General features: G+C 26.9%; 2 protein-coding genes and 1 long non-coding RNA gene across 3 annotated transcripts; 1 reads left to right on the top strand and 2 right to left on the bottom strand.

The window, feature by feature from the left end:
• Positions 1 to 2,516: 2,516 nt before the first annotated feature.
• On the bottom strand, positions 2,517 to 4,353 carry LOC140919526 (uncharacterized). Its single transcript, XR_012162158.1, has 2 exons — positions 4,082 to 4,353; positions 2,517 to 2,851 (listed from the first exon to the last, which is right to left on the bottom strand). It is a non-coding gene; the product is annotated as an uncharacterized lncRNA (long non-coding RNA).
• Positions 4,354 to 10,111: 5,758 nt separating this feature from the next.
• LOC101505747 (uncharacterized) lies at positions 10,112 to 13,380 on the bottom strand. The gene is made up of 3 exons (XM_004493098.4): positions 12,949 to 13,380; positions 11,295 to 11,363; positions 10,112 to 10,881 (listed from the first exon to the last, which is right to left on the bottom strand). Exons 1-3 carry the CDS (start codon positions 13,195 to 13,197, stop codon positions 10,279 to 10,281), a joined length of 921 nt encoding a protein of 306 aa, XP_004493155.1. The 5' UTR covers positions 13,198 to 13,380; the 3' UTR covers positions 10,112 to 10,278.
• A 4,416-nt stretch (positions 13,381 to 17,796) lies between these two features.
• Positions 17,797 to 19,176, top strand: LOC101508837 (E3 ubiquitin-protein ligase SINA-like 4). The gene is made up of 2 exons (XM_004493282.3): positions 17,797 to 17,934; positions 18,505 to 19,176. Exons 1-2 carry the CDS (start codon positions 17,797 to 17,799, stop codon positions 19,174 to 19,176), a joined length of 810 nt encoding a protein of 269 aa, XP_004493339.1.
• Positions 19,177 to 20,198: the final 1,022 nt, after the last annotated feature.

Here is a 20,198-nt window from a genome sequence, read left to right as displayed (position 1 = left end):
AATGGTCCTTTCCAAATTGTGTCATCTTGTATAGGTCACCTGCCCAGGTAAGAAACACCCCCAACTCGGGACATTAATCAATTTGAAATTAACACGATAGTATAACAAATTGAAAAATAAATTGGTTGACACTCAGCTATGCATTTGATACCGTGAGTGAGAAAGAAATATAAAATTATACGATATATTCGACATATTTGTGATGTGATAGAAATACTGAAATAGAATAAAACGAGGTATTAAATAAATATATAAAAATTGTGGTTTTACTTGTATCATTGTTAGAAACAAATTACACGATCTAAGTCAATAGAGTGAGGAGGATGGAAGAATTTTAAAGGGCAGGGGAGACAAATTTCCTATTGTAAAGCTAATGGTTGTGATTTTTATAGTGTGTAATCACAAGTGTTCGTTTTCGATCTCTAATCAATGGTCGAGATTGATTACTATGTGTAATTGCGTTATAATACAATTGTGCGGAATTTGGGTCCGATGACATATATTTGATTTAGGGGATCTAAGAGATTTTTAATTTATGGAAAATATAAAACTATATTGATATAAGAGAAATTAGATCAAATATCAATTTTTGTTAATTTAAATTTTTCTTATATATAGAATTGATGTACCTTTTAATTAATATTATTTACATTATTTTTAATGCATTATACATTTATGACATGTAGATAGTAAGAACAATTTAGTAAATGTGATATTTTATATCTTTCATTTATTCACTTTTGTTAATATATATCAAACAATCAAATGACTCAATTATTAGGGGAGAAAGAAAAACTAATATACAATCTTATCATTAGAGGCAAGAGAGTAAAATAGTATTTTAGTACAAATATGAGTCTGTCTGTTACATCTATTTTTTTAAAAATAATTTTTAAAGTATTTAATCTTTTTGTTATAATTTTTTAAAAAGAGAATTTTAAAAATAAAACTTCAAATGAGAAATTGGTTTAAATATGTCATAATAAAAAATCATTTTACATATTTCATCTTTTGCTACAATTTTTTTTATAATTTTATTTTTCAAAACATGCTTCAAATAAGGAACTATTTTAAGTAATTTTTTATAAAAAATTATTTATGAAAGAAATATCTTTTTTTTAAATGTGATTTTTATTAGGTTAAAATCTCTAATAATAAATATATAATATTTTGAATATTAAAATTACCTTTTTAATATACAACAAATGAGTTCAAAATAACTTTTACTATTTTTAAATAAATTCTCATAAAATTCAAAATAATTTTTCTTTTAATTTATAATAACATAACATCTTGAAATCCCTCTAGGGAAGTTAAAATTGACTTTGGAGGGATTTGATCACCTCCCTCCAAATAATTTAACGAAATAATGAAATAATCTCTCAGTTTTCCTACATTCTCTTTTATTTTCCTCAAACCAAACATACACGACTTAAAGTTATGCACACTTGTTAGGAAGAAATTATATTTATTTATTAAAGTAATAGTTAGTGTGGTAGTTATGCAATTTGAGATATAATTAATAAGTACTAGAATAAATCAAATGGACATTTTAGTTTCTGCCTAAAAATAATGGATGATTAAGTATAAAATTTCATATTCTTTTCGATCGATGTATTTTTGGTCATACAAATATTTTTTAGTCGATAAAGTTTTGACATTTTATATTTTTTTAATTGAAACTTACGAGATATATATATATAATATGATGATTATTAGTTAGCTAAATCTCCACTTGCTCTATATAAAAAGTATATTATGTATTCTTTTTTGCATTTTTAGTATTTTTTTTTCTCATTCAATCATTATGGAATTGATCTTCCCTTTAATATTATCTCTTTTTCATGTTTTTATTTATTTATCAAGATTCCTAATAATATTAGTAGAAACATGTAATTAATGTTTAAGTGGTATTCTAAAATGACAAATGATATAATTATATATTAATATGAGATAAAGACGACGGTTTTGGGCTTAAATAAATAAAAGTAACTAATTATATATATACTAAAAAATTTGTTAAGAATTTGAGCCAACAAATATAGAAACTTGTGTTATGAATGCAATAAGAAAGAAAGAAAGAAATTTACATATAAATTATCGAGATTTAGAATAATTGATCTCCTATGTTCTTATTGATAGTAGATTGTATTTCTTTCATATCAAAGATCATAAAACTACAAAAAATTTAAGAGTAAATTTCGAAAATCTAAAAACTTTAAAAATATGAAAACTTTAAAAATAAATCTCTGAAATATAAATAAACTGCTTGTAACAATCTGTTTTTTTTTATAAAAAGAAAAAACAAAAATTGAATTTTAGAAATTAAAAAAGAAATACTTTTGTATAAAATATTTATGTCGTAACATATCGACAAATGTCAACAAATATTTATAAGCAGCAGAATTAGTTTTTGAAATAGAAAAATCCAAAGCATTTAAACAACAAAATACATCGGGGCTATGAGATCTATCAGACATAGCTCATACCCCTGGGGTATTCTCGGTAGACACATGTACAAAAGCACTGCCCTAAAAATTTTAACTTCCCCACGTCGCATCAAAAAGTGGTACAAGAACCCATCAAAATAAAAGTCAAACTGACAATATGAGATATATGTACAATCTTCTAAATTAAAATAAATACATCAATAAAAGAAAAACATCTAGCCCCTATACAACCATCTAATCTGATCATACTACAAAAAACTATATAACTTGGGTGATATCTACGCTCCCCGCAAAATCCTCCTGACACAGCTTCGGTCAGGTATGTTTAACTACCTTCCCATCTCTAGGGTACTAACCGATATGATGATCCTGGTTTTCATCTGAGGGCAAAGTTCATATTTCTACAATAATTGTAAATGGTCACTAACCGAAATTAACAAATATCACATAGCATTTAAATTTCAAATGCACAAAATAACATTTCAACTTAGCATACTCCTTGAAAGGGTTTCCATATGCCAAACATGCATAATCAAAGTTGAAAAATGAAGTTTTTAACAAAACTGCACTGTCGTATTCGAATACAAACATCCTTGTATTCGAATACAATGCTAATTCATAAGTCAGTAGCAAAATCAGCACAACTGTCATCGAATACGAGACATGAAGTCAGTAGCAAAAACAACACAAGTGTATTCGACTACAACATCCTTGTAGCCGAATACAAGTGCGAAATCAGTGAAAAATTATGCACAACTGTATTCGACTACCACATGACGTAGCCGAATACAAGTGCTAAGTCATTAGCAAAACTCACTTAAATGTATTCGAATACAAGCACCTCGTATTCGAATACAACTGCGAAATAATGCAGATTTCAGTTTCGAAAATGTTTCACAATCAATCAACACTTACACAAAAATCTAAACAGTCACACTTAGCAATTACGGTACAAAATCACAACAACCGAGTATGTATGTACAATCATCACAGTATATCAAACATGATTCACGTGTCAAGCACCCTAGACGTACATATAGCAGTTTTGAACACATAATCACATCAAAACTTAATCACCACAATATCACACATAATCACACCACAATCATTCATAATATCAATTATGAGCACATAATCACATCCAAAACAATCTCCACAAATTCACTCATTAACCACCTCAAATTTAATTCAACAATTCACCCATCAATTTCAATTTTCTCAATTCCCACCAAATTTAATCCGCAAATCACCCATATTACAACTCCACATATTTCAACCATAATTCATCCATTAATTTCCACAATTTCAAACATAATTTTATACCAAATAAATTTCCAGAGAATTTTTTTTCCTCAACCACACTTAAATCACCTTAAATTCATTTTTCACAAATCCACACATAAAACACATCTCAAAAACTCATAATATTAATTATGAACACATCACCCCCACCAAACATGAATCACCACAAACCACACCTCAAACACACCAAATTCAAATTCCACTAATTCATTCATAAATCGAATTAAATTCATTTTTCCACAAATATACCTCAAACACATAAAACTTATTTTCCACAAATTCACATATAAGGTCCTAAATACAAACTAAAATTTTGAAGGAGCCCTTACCTTAATGGTAGCTTTAACAACCGATTACGGCACCTCGATTAATTCCGGTAAAATTTCCGTTCGCGTCGTCGCTTTGAAAACTAGCTCACTAGCACTGCAGCGTGGCAAGGAGCAACTTTCCCTTCTGTAACTTCTCGCAAGGGAGCTTAGATCTAGAAGGAAAGTGAAGATTTGTATTTGACAGTTTTAAAAACCACTAACACGATTTTCTTTGTTTTCGAAACAGAGAAGAAAGAAGGAGATGACGTTCCCGAGGTAGGGAAAATGTTTACTTTTCTTTCCTTTTTGTTTTCCTTCCTTTTCTTTTATTTCATATATATATATATATATTAAAACCAAACAAATATCCAAACAAATGTCTAGGTATTTTAAAAACATCATTTCACTCATCGTCTCACATCACTTCTCAAACCACTTTTTCAGAAAAATATCGTCTTTTGCCGCAATTTAATCGACAAATGATTTTTTTTAAAAAACGCTGCATCTCAGAAAAAATTTCTTTCGACAAAAGATTCACCGTAAATAAATAAAATTTAATCGGGGCTCCAAAAAGATATTTTTGGCATATAACACACAAAATACCAATAAACTTGGTTAAAAAGCCTCATAATTTCAACACAAAATTCCCCAAAAATACATAAACTAGAAATTAAAACTCATGGTCTTACACTGCCTTTAGAAGAGCTGATGAGTTATTTGTTGTGGTTTGTTATGGGTGTTTAAAAATCTTCGTTTTGTTGTTAATTGTATTCTAGGGTACAATTTGATGTTAATTATTTGGGAAATTGTTAATGTAATGTGTATTTGAATGTATTTGATCATGAAGATTGAATGAAGAAGATGTAAGATATGTTTGAATCTAATTAGGATTTGAATCTATTTTGTTCATGTTGATTATTGATTATTATGTTGTAGTATTTAGAAGATGAAATGAATAAGATGAACACACACTCCATTTAAATGAGTCAATTTAATCTCCATATTTTTGAACTAAATATCATTTTAGTCCTGTAATATTTCTATTAACATCAATATAGTCTCTACTACTAAAAGTTTTAATATAAGATAGTAGAACAAAAATCTCATATTGTAGCTTAAGTTTTCGGGTTTTTTTATTTAAATAACCCTTTTTTTAAAAAAATTAATTAAATACTCTTTTTTGAAATTTATATACCTAAATACCTCTTTTTTTAACTAAGTTACAAGTCGCCATTTGGAATGACGACTTTTTTAAGGAAGCCCACTTTCTAAATGGCGACTTCCCAAAGGATTTAAAAAAAACATAATTCAATTAACAAAAATGATATATATATATATATATATATATATTATTTTTGTTATTTGAATTAAAAAAAAAAAAAACCTTTGAGAAGTTGTCATTTGAAAAGTGGGTTTACTTAAGGAAGTCGCCATTTCAAATGGCAACTTGTAACTTAGAGAAAAAAAAAAAAGATATTTAGGTATATAATTTTGAAAAAGGAGTATTTGGATATTTTTTTTTTTTAGAAAAAAGGATATTAAAAAAAAACCTAAATTTTCAATTAAATCAATTAAGTTTTCATGTAAGTTATAAGTTTTTGACAAAAAATATTGGAGAGAGGGAAAAGCTTTTTTTATTACATAATGTTTGAGCCATTTTGAACAATTTAATCTTTGTATACGTATTCAAATTTAGGTTGTTAATTTGATCTTTAAATGTCATGGAATTGTTTTTAACATTTGAACTAAAGGAAGACATGTATTTGATTGACCTAAAATAAGTTGAGGGATTAAATAGTTATTTCACAAAATTAATGAATTAATTTAATAATAATTTTAAATTTACGTACGAAATTACATATTCACTCTCTTCAAATTCAAATGACAAACCTAACTCACAAGTTTAATTGTTTTTACAAAACTATCAAGTGTACTTTATTAAACAACTCTTAGTATCAAAATATACTACTCGTGAATCGAGTTTTAGTTAATGAAAAACCATGACATCATCGAAAATAAATAAAACCAGAAAAAGATTCAAGATAACTCCACTCCAATTTATTGTTTAGTGTTTTAATTAACTTGTCATATCCCTTGCCATATTTATCAATGAAATAAAAATTTAAGCTCTAAATTTTTTTAATAAATAATTTTCAATACACTTTTTAAGTAAAATTTATCTATTGTATTAAATGAAAATTTCTATATATAAATTTTAATAGCAAGTGCCTTAAAAGCACTCATTAATATTTGTCAAGTGTTCATACTCTAATGGTGGTCATAATGAGAATCTTGAAAAGTTCTTTTAGATAAAGGTATGATGAGTATGATCTTTGTCATCTTTAAACTTTAAATAAAATTGTTTCACAATAAATAAAAAATTATAAAATATACTGATGTTTATAATATTCGTTTTAGAATTAGTTTTAAAAATAATATTTAATATGATTCTTTTTACTTTTGTTTTTTTATTCTCTTTTTCTCTATTTTTTAGCTAAGGTTTAGGTCTCATCAGATTATTATTTTTATTTATTTAACTGCTTTTTAACTTTAGAAACAAAATAAGTAGCTTATGTCAATTTTCAAGGTATAGTAAAAGAAAAAGGCCTCGTCGCATGATTGAAAAAATAATGCTTTTCAAAATAACTTAATAGTGTACTCCTATATAATTAAAAAAGAAATTCTTCAGAAAAAATATAATTAAAATCAATAATCGAGGAGAAAGAAAAAATAAATAAAAAATATCCTCTTTTTGTACAAAAGAAAAGTAATCCTACTTTTATAATCCTACCTATTTTTTTAATCATACTTAATGTTCATGGAGCAATTTAATATGAAAAAATTCTTGTATGATCTTAATTAACATTTAAACACATTCACATAAATAATAAAAAAGTAGAAAGAAAAAAAATAACTACGTATATTTATAAATGATTAAATAATACTTCATTCATTTTTATTTATAAATAAAAATAAATTAACAAAAATTAATATAAATGTAGTTTAAATACATTAAATTTTTGTTTTCCTAAATAGAAACAAATTTTTTATGCTTCTCCAAATCTTGTATCTAATTTTTTTGACCAATCAAATATTCTCCGTTAACATGACCTATCTATGGGCTTATACTTATTGAAGTGCATGATGCCGTGTAGCACACTTACCAACATCAACGTACGAATCCACCAACTCAAAGAATCAAAACAAAGTAACCAAAAGAATAGAGTGGAGATATTGTTGCCTTGCTTATCGTCATGTGAGTAGGGGTAGCTAGGGATGTAATTGGAATCAAAGGCATGGATACAAGTTGAAGGTGGAAATAGTCTACATTGGAATAGACTCTTTAGGTCCGTTTTATTGAAAATATAAGATATATGATATCATATATTAATTATATTATGATTGAATTCAATTTTTAATGAACTAACAAGATAAAAAAAAAAATTGAATTTTATCTTAGCATGTCTATATAATATAACATAATATAAAAATAATATTAATTTAGTCAATTGTTTTTTTAAAATATACAAAATTTAAGTCTAATAAATTAAATAATAGATTTTGTTATTAAATTTAAAATTAAGACATTAGTATTTAATTTTAAAAAATATGTATGAATTGTGACTAGAGTAGTTTTGTCATTTTATATAATCTAATAAATTATTATTTAAAATTAAAAATGTTTGAATATTAATTTAAATTTTTAAAACAAATATAATTTTTGATAAGGTAATTTTTTCATTTACATATAATATAATATATATATATATATTATGTATTTATCGAGTTTATCCAACAAATAAAATAAAATTATTTAATTATCCATGATTTTTTAAAAGAAAAAATTAAGTTATTTATTTAATAATGTCAATGAATATTTTTTAGAAAATAAAATTCATTCAATACTTACTTAATTTTTTTTTGAATATTTTTTTGTTAATTTATAATTTTTAAAAGTAGTGTAAGTTTATTTGAAAAAAAAATAGTACATAAGTGTTTCACAATCTTAATTTTATCTTCTAAACAGATAACTTGATAAAATAATATTAGATTGTTTGTTATCATATGCATATTAAATATAATATATGATAATGTTTATCCTATCAATATAATATTTTATCCTTATCATGTTTTACATTCAATCATATGCATCAAACGAACTCATAAGGTGTGAGTTTAAACTGCTTTAAAAATGTTAGATTTAAGTACCTATTATTTAATATAGACCAAATTTTAAAGTTTAGTTTGACATTTTTCAAAATATCCAATCCTAAAAGACTATTGAAAAGTCTATTTCATAATTTTTTGACAAAAATATATTTATAGTTCTTTAAGTTTAATCTAGTTTTTGCTTAGGTTCATTGAGTTTATTTTTTTTCAATTAGATCCTTTAAGTTACACTATATTTGCACTATTAGTCCTTTATCTCATTTTCAACAATGATTGGTGCAATTGAAAACTTCTAATCATTAAATTTTTTTATCAAATATTGCAATAATATGTTTCTCATACTAATCTTTCAAAAACATTCATCAAATCATTTTTTGATTTTCTCTACAACCATTTAGATACATGCACAATCTTAAAATCATAGTAATAAAAGTCTATCCACATAATCAATGTCATTAACTCCTTCCACTTGAAAAATAGTTTGGCCAATTAACTTATTGCGATGTTTTGATTAGATCTTAATATTTCGTAATAGTAATTCAAGAAGAAAATTCAAACGTAAATGATTACTTGTGTGATTCAATTTAATTTAAAGTTTAATGGTACAAACTGAATATAATTTAAATGATCAAATCAGAAGAAAAAAAAAATTTAAATGATATAAGGAGAAACTGGAGTAAACTTAAAGAACTAAAATCGTATTTTTGCCTAATTTTTTGTAAATGTGTAGTGGTGTATTTTTTTGTAAATATGTTAATAAGTTAATATGTGAATTAACTTAAGTTCTAATTGGATATCTATCGTGATCTATTAGATATCGTCGTATTTCAATTCTTTTAAAATAAAACTTTTATATATGTTAAAATTTGACGTTCATCACTATGTTTAAATATAAAATTTAATTTTATAATAATAATATTAATATATTTATTTCTCAAGAAAAATATTTACATTAATAATTTTAACTTATTTTACTTTCCTCAAGAACAATGAAAACAATCCCAACATTTAACAAAGAGAAAGAGTCGTCTTTGACAATGTACATTTGTACAATTATCAACATCATGCTTCTTAACAACATTATAATCCCAAAGAAAAGTCAAAACGAGCAGGACATAGCAAGTATACAGCAACGCGTTTCTCCTTGTTTTTACCTATTCCTTAATAGACTTATAAAAGCAACTCAACCTCAACATTCTAGTATCTCATAATTCATACATACATTGTACATATACAATACAATTTGTTGTCTTGGAAGAAATGTGTCCTCTTAGGTTCATCTTGATCTTCTTCTCTGCCGTCTTGGCCGCTTATTTTGCTTGGACCACCGTGACCTCCACCACTCCAGAGATCGACTTCACAGCTAACGACCACAACAATAAATCCTCCTCCAACAAGGATCATTTCAGTTTCATAAAGGTACACTCAGTTGTCAGTTCCACATTTTCTTCATACAATTCAACATCATATTTTGTATTTTCCACTCTCTCTTGTTTACTTCTGTTTTTTGTGTTGACTAGAAATGTTACTTTGGTTTCAGATGATTAGGAATGGATTTTGGGTATTGGTTGACATGGCCAGCGGGAGGTATCTTTGGAAAAATTTGAGGTCCACAAATGATCATGTCCAACTACAGAGCTCTTAAGAGTTCATAGTTTGAAGAAACGTGTAATTCTTTTGTTTATTTTCGTCTCCAATGGATGTGACAGAAATTTGTAAATTTTAGAATTTCATGAAGTAACGTCTTGTAGAATTGTAATGATTTTGCAAAACAATTCAGTATTTTATGCCTCATTTTCAAGATCCAGCCCCTTTAATGCAACTACTGCACACAACATATCTACAAGATGCATAGTCTAGGACATGATTGAAATTTGCATATTCCACCTCATTAACCATTTCTCACTTTATTATTCATCATCAGCAAATGGCTTACATTTATTTACATTTACTGGAATGTATTATAATGTACAAACACATTCACAATAAAAAAGAACATCAACATCAAACAAATTCAGAAGAAAGAAATGCTAGCAGAGGCATGGTCTTTATATTTGGTCAGATTGCAGCTTAATGGACATGTAGATAAGTGTTAACAGAGCACCCTGGGGAAGTGGTGCATACCTTGAAAGGGAAGAGCCAACCCACATGGCTACCATAAATAGTGCAACCACACTACTACTTGTTTTCCCACAAACCCAACTTGCAAATGACAAGCACAATGTTAACATTATGCCGCCCCTCCCACCCAAAATCCATGCTATTATATAACCAACTTTATAGCCAGCATCTAATTTCATATCAAACAATGCCGTCAGACTGCTAAATGTAAGGGAGAGATGGGATCCTAGTGTCTGGAATAATAATAAGGACAAGAATGCTGATCTAAGTACTTCAATAAATGAACCCCTTTCTTCATCTAAATTCCCTTCATCCTCCTTCTCATCTATTTCACTGTTGTAGTAATCCTCATTGACATTGTAATGCTCCCAGTATCTTTCATTACGCATTTTGTGCCTCATGTAGGCCCATCTATAGCTTCTTACCTCATCTTGAAATTCCGGGCTGTAACTCCATTTTTCTCGGTAAGGCTTGTGAATGAATTGAAGTTCCTGATCATACTGAACTCTCGTCGTCTCATTGGATAGTACCTGTTTAAGGATATCAAAATACATATCATGAATGTATTTGCAAAAGTACATATGCTCTAAAGGACATTGTAAAAACAAAACTTTTAATGTGGAAGAAATTCTGGCGACTTCATAAGATGATTCAATAGTAGTTCATGATAGCAATAAAGTGGTAGGAGAAATAAGTAGGTATTTTTGAAAATTGATGCAGATGACAGAACATTATTAGTAATTATATTTGCAAAGCACTTATTAAATGTCAATGATAGGAAAACTAATTTTCTATGTCAATGAACTGGCAAAACTGCAAAATAACAGGTCACCACCATAAGAGAATCTAAAACTTGTCTCTTACCCTAGAAAGATGAAATTTAATCCTTCTTACGAGACAATTATTTCTGTAAAGCAAGAAAAGTTCAATAATGGTTGCTCACTTCATAAGCATGACGGATACTCTTGAACAAATCGGCAGCATGTGAATCCTTGCTAACATCAGGATGATACTGCACTCACAGCAAAATAATAGTCATGAACTTTTTGTTCAGGGATAAATCAGAGACATACTATTTAAAGCAGTCAACCAAAATCAAAGATGCTTTCTTTTGAAAGATATATTCTAGGAGAACACGGAAAATTCAAAAACTAATCATGAAAATTCAAAATGTGTATAATGCAAGAAGGTTGGATATGATGTTAGCACAAATGATACTAAGTATAATTTGGGGTGAGCAAACAAATTCAAATAACCAAGTTCAATTACAAACAACTGAATTAAACTGAAAAGAAGCCAAATTACATGAACCGGTATCAGTTTTTCCCTCTTACAGATAGGTGTGGTTAAATTCAATTCAACAGTGAATCAGTTTAAGGCTTCAACTAAAGTACCAAACTGATCTGCAAACGAATAGGAAAAACAAACAGCAATCTAAATCTAAAAATCAACGATTCTTCTGTATTTCTGCCTAAGCTTAGTCATTAAGCAATGAGTAGCTAGTTCTCTCAATGGCAAAGGGTAGAAGCAGCCATTAACAGCAACAAGGAGTTTCTTGACATAGAAAGAAGAATAATCCATCAACAAGAAGCCCATTAATAGCATCAATGAAAAGTCACACAGAATGTAGCTCAGGCTCACCAGTTTCATTGTTTGGTCAGTGAAGTTGTTCGATTGGCCAGTGGGTAACACTGAAAACCATTAATGACAGAACCATTTTGTTTGTGGTTTGCATTGATAGACTCTAAACAGATCCTGCAACTAGTATAGATACTACTACTATGCTGCATTCGGTGTTGTCAATAGATGAAAATACACTCCAACCAAATTTTAACGAAAACCGGTTTTCTCATAAAAATTCAAGTAACTAAACCTGTGCAGTTGGAAAACAGGTTATAAAGTTTGGTTCTGTAACAGTTTGGTTCGGTTTTTATTTCAAATCAAACCATGCAAATCCTTAAATGTAATGAGTTTGAACTTAAAATCAGAAGTCAAAAGCACAAGAAAATCTAGCTCCCATCCAGTTATTTTAGGCAAAAGGAGGGAAAAAAATGGTCATCTTAGGATGAAATGAAATGCCACTTCTCTCCAACATAAACAAAAGTATTTTTCCAACCACAACAAAATAACTTCCTTTAGGTGAACTCAAGTATCCCCCAACCGGCGGTGAATTCCTTGAAGTATCTCTCAACATATGCCGACTATATGCACCAATCTGAAATCAAGTCTTTGACTACATGCGTAACGGACTCAGTTATCTAACACGGTAGGTAATAAGTTCAATTCACAAAGTTCTCAAGACCAGAGAAAAATTTCAACAATTAAAGGTGGTAATGCATAGCAAATAATCAAAAGACACATAGAATTAACCTTTCCTAAACTTCTTAACTTTTCACAACGAATTAGTAATTATCACCGGTAAAATAACATGTTGAAGTGCACTGCATATTACAAAGTAGATTGAAAACGAAGCAAAAAAATCCAATCGAGTAAGAAAACAGTTCCAAGGAAAATTATAACAGCTTCGTTCAAAGCCAGAAAACTAAAATTACAATTACGCCATCGAAAATGAAAAATCATGAAGCGGATTTGAATACCTTGCGAGCGAGGAGGCGATAAGCACGTTTGATCTCAGCAACATCGGCGGAACGGGCGACGCCGAGTACAGTGTAGTGGTCACCGCCGCCGTTGATTGCCGAAGGCGAAGAGGAGGCTGCTGTGATGAGGGGATGTCTCCGACGACGAGGAAGGGTGGGCGGCGCGGCGGAGAGGTAGTTAGATTCTGCAGCGCCTCCATGGGAAGAGATGGAGATGGGGCCCACGAGAAGATGCGATTGCATTGTCATGAGTTAAATAAAAGGAGTGTAGAGATTACAGTAGACTAAGCTACGGTACAGCACATGACATCCACATGAATGTTAATTGGCTATTGACACCATTTTTGTGAGGCTGAGATTGTTAATCTTCACCATTATTGTAACATATAAACTCATTATTTTAATCATTCATTCAGATCACACGTTTCTAAGCTGTTACTATGTCACATTATTATCGCACTTAATCTATTTCTATGTTACAATGCTACCTAGTTTCATACTCAAATATAAACTTTTTTAAAAGTTATGCAAGATTCAATATTCTAATTGTTTCGTAGATATAATATAGTAGATAGTCCTATAGATATTCATATATATATATAAAGATTTAACTTTTAATTTGAAATTTTTTACTTAAGTGCGAATCTAACTATTAGGTAATTTGACCTTCAATATTTGTTATTTTCTTAAAAGGTATTTAATCTTTTTTATATAAGTATTTAACAATATTGAATATGATAAATTAAATAGTTTTATTAATCGCACTTAATCTATTTCTATGTTACAATGCTACCTAGTTTCATACTCAAATATAAACTTTTTTAAAAGTTATGCAAGATTCAATATTCTAATTGTTTCGTAGATATAATATAGTAGATAGTCCTATAGATATTCATATATATATATAAAGATTTAACTTTTAATTTGAAATTTTTTACTTAAGTGCGAATCTAACTATTAGGTAATTTGACCTTCAATATTTGTTATTTTCTTAAAAGGTATTTAATCTTTTTTATATAAGTATTTAACAATATAGAATACGATAAATTAGATAGTTTTATTAAAGAATATCGTCCACTCCTATGATAAAGATGATATTGTTGTCATAATTTCCTTCTACTCTTTATGTAATATTGATGTAATATTGATTGTATCAACATATTGATTGTATCAACATATTAATTTGAAATTTTAACAAATTAAATTTGATTCTTCAATTAATTTTTTTTATGTCAAATTTCACGGCAAGTATTTTTTTCTATATTTGCATAAATTATAAAATATTACTACAATATTTGTTAACTATTTTATTATATATCATATGTCGTAACAAAAAGCTTTTAGAGGATATTGAAATAAAAGATAATATCAGTTAGTTCAGCAAAGAAGATGACCACAATATTCATGAAGATGATACGGGAAGCATGGATGTCAACAAACATAGCAACCTCACATAGTTCAATCAAATAGCAACAGAAGAAAACCTCATTGTGGAACATTTTCACACCATTGATGTTATTTATGAAGAAAAACATTAATTGAAGTTGTTATGAGTGTTTAAACAAATCCAGTATATAGAAGAAACAAAAGAAAGTTGTGTGGGAGGTAGAGGTACGACTTCCTTTCAAGTTCTCACGTACCACTTCTTCATTTAAAACAAAAATATTTAAAATAAAAATGTTATGTATGACGACTTTATATGAAAAAGTTAAAGTATACATTATCAACGAATTACATCAATTTAGTAGACACTTTTTACACTATAACAATTTGATAAATACTGATATAAAACTACATATTCGGGTAACAAATCAAAATGATCTTATGTGATAATATGATAAATTCTCATCGGATGTTAGTAAAAAACTATTTGAAATTGATTAAATTTTTGTTGTTAAACTTGATCATAAGTAAATTTTAACTAATTTTCTATGTCATTAAAAGTATAGTTCATTGGTCTGAATTAGAACGTGAAAAAAGTATTAAGAATGAGGTCTAAATTTAAACATTTGCTTACAAGTTCACCCTCTCCATAACAAATTAATCATTTTAATATAACAATGCTTTGGTGAGCAAGTTGTTAAAAGTGAAGTATTTTCTGGAATGTGACTGAATATCCGAATTGGCCAGAACCCATCCTACTCTTTGCCAAAAGGTCCTTCATGATTCGCCTTATATTACGGACCAAAACACTGTTAACTGGGACTCAGTTGATTTTTTAAACTATATCCATTTTAAAATCGATATATAGATATAGATTTATAATTAAATTTATTATTTGGTTTAAAATCGGTTATAAAATTAATTATAAAATTGATTATGATTATATAATCGATTAATAATTAAGTAATTAATTTTAAAAACTCGGTTAAAATTTGATTATTTTTTAAAAAATCATTTATTCATAGTTTAAAAATCGGTTATTAAAAAAAATCAATTTTTTTAATAAATTTTTTAAAAAAAATTCGTTTTAAAATGTTTTTGAGAAAAAAAAATTTCGATATTTTTTCGAAAAAATAGTTAAAATTTTTTTTTTAAGAAATAAAATCTCAAAATTAACAAAATATTGGTAGTGAATAAAAACCAAATCCAAATATAAAATTATCCAACCGGTTTATAAATAAACCAGATTATAACCATATGATTTTAACCGGATATTTAAAATGCATTTGAATCCGATTTTGGATTTGAGCCTCATAACTGGATTTTTTGCACTGTCGTACTGCTAACCCTTAAATAAATAATAAATATGTAGATAAGTCTAAAAAGTATTCTATTATAAAATATATTAAAAATATTTTCTATCTTAAACTATTAAATAGTCAATTTGAATTTACTTTACCTTTTAGTGTATATTATTTCAACAATTAACTACATCAAAAAGATTTATAAAATGTAATTCCTAATTAATTATATGATGAAATCCTTAATTATTTAATTGGATTTCATGTCATATGGAATCTAAAATCTTAACATATAAATGATTTTTTGATGGTATCTACTATCTTATCTATAAAAATAAAATTAAATATAATAAAAAAAAATATGTATGATGTATTACTTCAAATTTGACATTATAATATGAAGAGACAATTAATTTTATCATTTTTTTAATAAAATTTATGTAGACTTAAAATAGCATTGTTGTTACATTATTTGTAACAATAATTTTAGAAAATAATTTTACCTTTTCCTGTTTTAGATTTAATTTCGAATAATGTATATTATTTGTTATATCTAAAATATACAAAGAGGTTACTTTATAAATTTTATAAGCAAAACTTTTAGTGATTAGTTATATTATATTAATATTTAAGATCCAATTTAGAATTTTCTGGATAAAATTTCTTTAACGTTATTTAATTCGGTAGTTAAATTATCTTTGTAGGATTACAAAGACGTGACTTTAACTTCCATCATCAACGCGAAACCTATCTCCATGCTAATGAACTTTTGAGATATAACTCATCTAAATTTTCATGAAGAAAAAAATTGCGTTTTATGAAAAGCAAGCATACATTGCAATGAGTTAAAAAGGAGTTAATGGACACGAAGATTGAATCTAAAGTGGTGAAAATATATGTCCAATACTTATATATTTCCTCTGTTTTAGTATAAATATTTTATTTGAGTTGTGGATGATTATTAAGAAAATAATTAATTGTATTGATTTTAATATTAAAATATATTTTTTTTAAACAATGTGCAGTAGTTAGTTAAAATGAGTTAAAATATAATACATAAATATAACTATAAGTTAGTTCAAAAAAAAGTTAATTTAAAAAAATGAAATACATAATTTTTAATATAAATTTTCTATTTTCAATGGAAAAATTATTTTAAAAAATAAATTCTCAAATAAAATTACGTAATGTAATTAATGATTATACACTAACATTGTAAATAAATTTTATAATGTTAATTAATAACAACAATTTAATTTATTTAATCATTTGATTATGATTGTAACTCTTACCAAGCAATAACTACACAATCATGGCTCATGAAATCACAAATAAATAAGAGAAAAAATTATAATAAAACATTTATAATAAAATAAAGGCCTATAAAGCTGAATTCCACTAATAAATGGAGACTGAATATCATATTTTGAATTTAAATTTAAGAGAAATTAAACTCGTATTATTAAATTGAATATCATAATATAAATTTTAATGATATTTATCACTCTATCTATAAATAAATAATTAAATATTTCAAACAACAAAATGAAGGATAAAGTTTTAGTCAAATTAATTTAAGGAGAGTGGATACTCATTTCTATTTGGGTCTAAACATAGTTTGACCATACATAGTGTGCTTTCTTTAAATAATTTTTTTATATAGAAAAAGTCTTGACCAAACATTTTATAAGGCACGCAATAATCAATTAGTGATTTTTTTTAAGTTAGTAAATTGTAAACATATTTATTTCAATTGTTTGCCCAGTCAAACAAACAAAAAACTATTTCACTTTTTGAGGTAAAATAATGCATTGAATATCATGTTCTTTTTTTTACAAAAAATATCAAGTTGTTTACTAATAATTTTTTTGATGTTTGATATTTATAATATTAATAAAATTAGTTCTAACGGTTACCTTATATATCTAAAAAAAAGATTAAACAATTATGTTATGAATTTAAAATTGATTTATTTTGACATAGGTGTTTGATTCATGTATCAAATAAATTTAATAATTGCATAAAAAACAAAAAAAAATATTACTTTTATTATTATAATACTAATTACACATTATATAACTCTTTTTATTGTTGTAAAATGAGAGATAGAGATAGATTGTTTAAGAAAATAAAATAGTTTGTCTATCTCTTTTCTCTCCTAGAAATGACAAGACGTTTGATTGATCACTACGATAATGGAGAAAATTCCAATGATAAAAATCGTAATCATAAGCGATTTCGAAGATTTGATGAAATCATTCCTCAACAAAGAGACCTTGAAGAAGAAGTAGGAGAGAACAATGTATGTGAGGATAAAAGTGACACTAGTGACTACATACATGACCAAATCTCTAACATAGATGTTTTGGATTGCAACTTTTGTGGTCAACATTTATGTTTTCCAGTCTTTCAGGTTTTTCTCTCTTCTTTATGATTTACAAATCATTAGTTTTTACTGTCAATTTCAAATCGAATTTATCTATAGATTATAAATTTGTCAAAAAGTTATGATAGATTAATCTTAACGATCGCATGTTTTATTTTATGCAAATCAATGTAATCTTTTTGCTAGATCACTATACAATATATGTGAAGTTTGTAGTTAAATATTTTCTTTAATATTGAAGTGGATAAATTCATCAACCATTAAATTAATTTAAATGAGCCATAGTATTTATTCGGAAAAAAAAAACTCACGATAGAAAAATTAGTGGGTCTACAGCATTTATCATGTTTCAATAATAATTAAGTGATTCCTTAATTTATCTTGTTTTTTTATGAAGTTCTAGTTCAAGTTTTGATTTTTTAGTTATTTTAATTTTTGTTATGAAAAACCTAATAACACATATGCTACATTATGTCTTGAATTCAGTGCGTTAGTGGACACATTCTTTGTGGCTCTTGCAATAGCAAAGACAATACGTGTCTGATTTGCAATGTGTCCACCATTCATTGTGATGACATGGACAAGTTACAAATACGTGTGAAAATAGCATGCGACTATGTACAATATGGTTGTAAGGAGCTAGTAAAGCATAGTGAAAAAAATGCACATGAGAATTCATGTGTTTTTTCTCCATGTATATGTCCTCAAAAAGGTTGCAACTTTATTGGCAATTCAAAGGTGTTAGGAGAGCACTTTAAGACAAATCATGAGCTGATTGTACCACCATTTACTTATGATGAAGTTTTCTTTGCCTCCATACATTTTCATGACAAAAACATTGTTCTTCAAGGGAAAACTAATGGAGCACTATTTGTCATCACCAACAAGACTTTCTACATTATGAAAAAGCTCAATGTTTATCACATTGGACCCGAGCCTAAGCCAGAGTATAGTTTTGAAATATTGGCTTGTTCTCCGGAGCCTGATTGCGACAATATACGACTTAAAGCTCAAATCATCAACATTCAGAATTGTGCCTATATTCCATCTTCAAATTCCCTTTTCGTTCCATATGATTATTTTAAACCTCGTGGACGACTCTCTATCAAAATTCGAATAACTAAGATTGGTGATGTTGACTCTAGAGACAACCTATAAGTCTTTGAGAGGTCTACTTTCGAGATTCATATGACTTAATTATTATTAATAATTATAGTTATACGATAGTTATTTTACAACTGCTTTGAGTGGAATTTAAACTTTGTCGTTTGAAATTTTAAAGTACAGTTATTTCAATAAGTTTTATGGAACTAAATCGTCTTCTTCTTTATTCCATTTACTTTTGTTTAGTTTTTTAGTTTTTGTTCACTTGAGACATGTTTAAACTTGCCAAACATTGTGTTATTCCAAGATGCAAATGGCCGTTAATTTTCTAAAATTCGATGTTGTTATTATTTTATCAACGAATTCATTTATGTTCTTGCTATATAGTATTCCTACCAATTATGATTAAACCATTTATAAAACAAATATAATAAAATAATAATAATATGATAAAATTTTAAAGTTGAAACTATTATTTTAAAATTTTACTTTTCACATGTTCATAAGTGAATAAAAATGTACGTTTATATAAATTTTTTAATTACATATGGAAAATGGTAAGTTAAAAAATATAGTTTGAAAAGTTTCTTACCTTGAAGGCTTTTTTAAAAAGCACCTATAAAGAACTATATTTCATCAAACATTTTTTATAAAAATTTGGAAATCAAATAGAACGATTGAGATCAGATAAATTAATTTGATATAACAAATTAAAAAATTAACAAACCAATTTGTAAAATGAGAAGATACAAGTGTTTTTGTTGTTTTTAATTGACTACTTCATTGTTATCGCTGATATTGTTTTTTTTTTTTTAAAATGTTAAATTAAGTCTTCATATGAAGGCGAATAGTTATTTTCTGCTATGATATTGAGTCCAGATCTGACTCTTTGTAATAGGTTGGAATATTCATTCTAATTTCTTTAATAATATTTTTGTTTAGGAAAAAAAAAAGTCTCATCCACCAAGATGCATATAATTATGATTATATTTGAGTATGTTTCTTTTCATAGATATTAATCAACTAGTCAAATGTTACCCAAATCACTTCAACCTATTTTTGTATGTGTTTTGAAT

This window comes from Cicer arietinum, chromosome 3 (genome assembly GCF_000331145.2).
Source record: "Cicer arietinum cultivar CDC Frontier isolate Library 1 chromosome 3, Cicar.CDCFrontier_v2.0, whole genome shotgun sequence".
Lineage (NCBI taxonomy): Eukaryota > Viridiplantae > Streptophyta > Magnoliopsida > Fabales > Fabaceae > Cicer > Cicer arietinum.
The sequence above is the reverse complement of the archived record's forward strand: the minus strand, read 5'-3'. Positions and strand labels throughout refer to the sequence as shown.

Bases quoted from the DNA above. Each gene is read 5' to 3' on its own strand.
- LOC101505747 (XM_004493098.4), bottom strand. From the start codon at position 13,197: ATGACAATGCAATCGCATCTTCTCGTGGGCCCCATCTCCATCTCTTCC. The intron at 11,364-12,948 runs GTATTCAAATCC...CTGTGAGTGCAG, and splicing joins ATCGCCTCCTCGCTCGCAAG to TATCATCCTGATGTTAGCAA. The intron at 10,882-11,294 runs GTGAGCAACCAT...ATCCTTAAACAG, and splicing joins GTATCCGTCATGCTTATGAA to GTACTATCCAATGAGACGAC.
- LOC101508837 (XM_004493282.3), top strand. From the start codon at position 17,797: ATGACAAGACGTTTGATTGATCACTACGATAATGGAGAAAATTCCAAT. The intron at 17,935-18,504 runs GTATGTGAGGAT...TCTTGAATTCAG, and splicing joins AAGAAGTAGGAGAGAACAAT to TGCGTTAGTGGACACATTCT.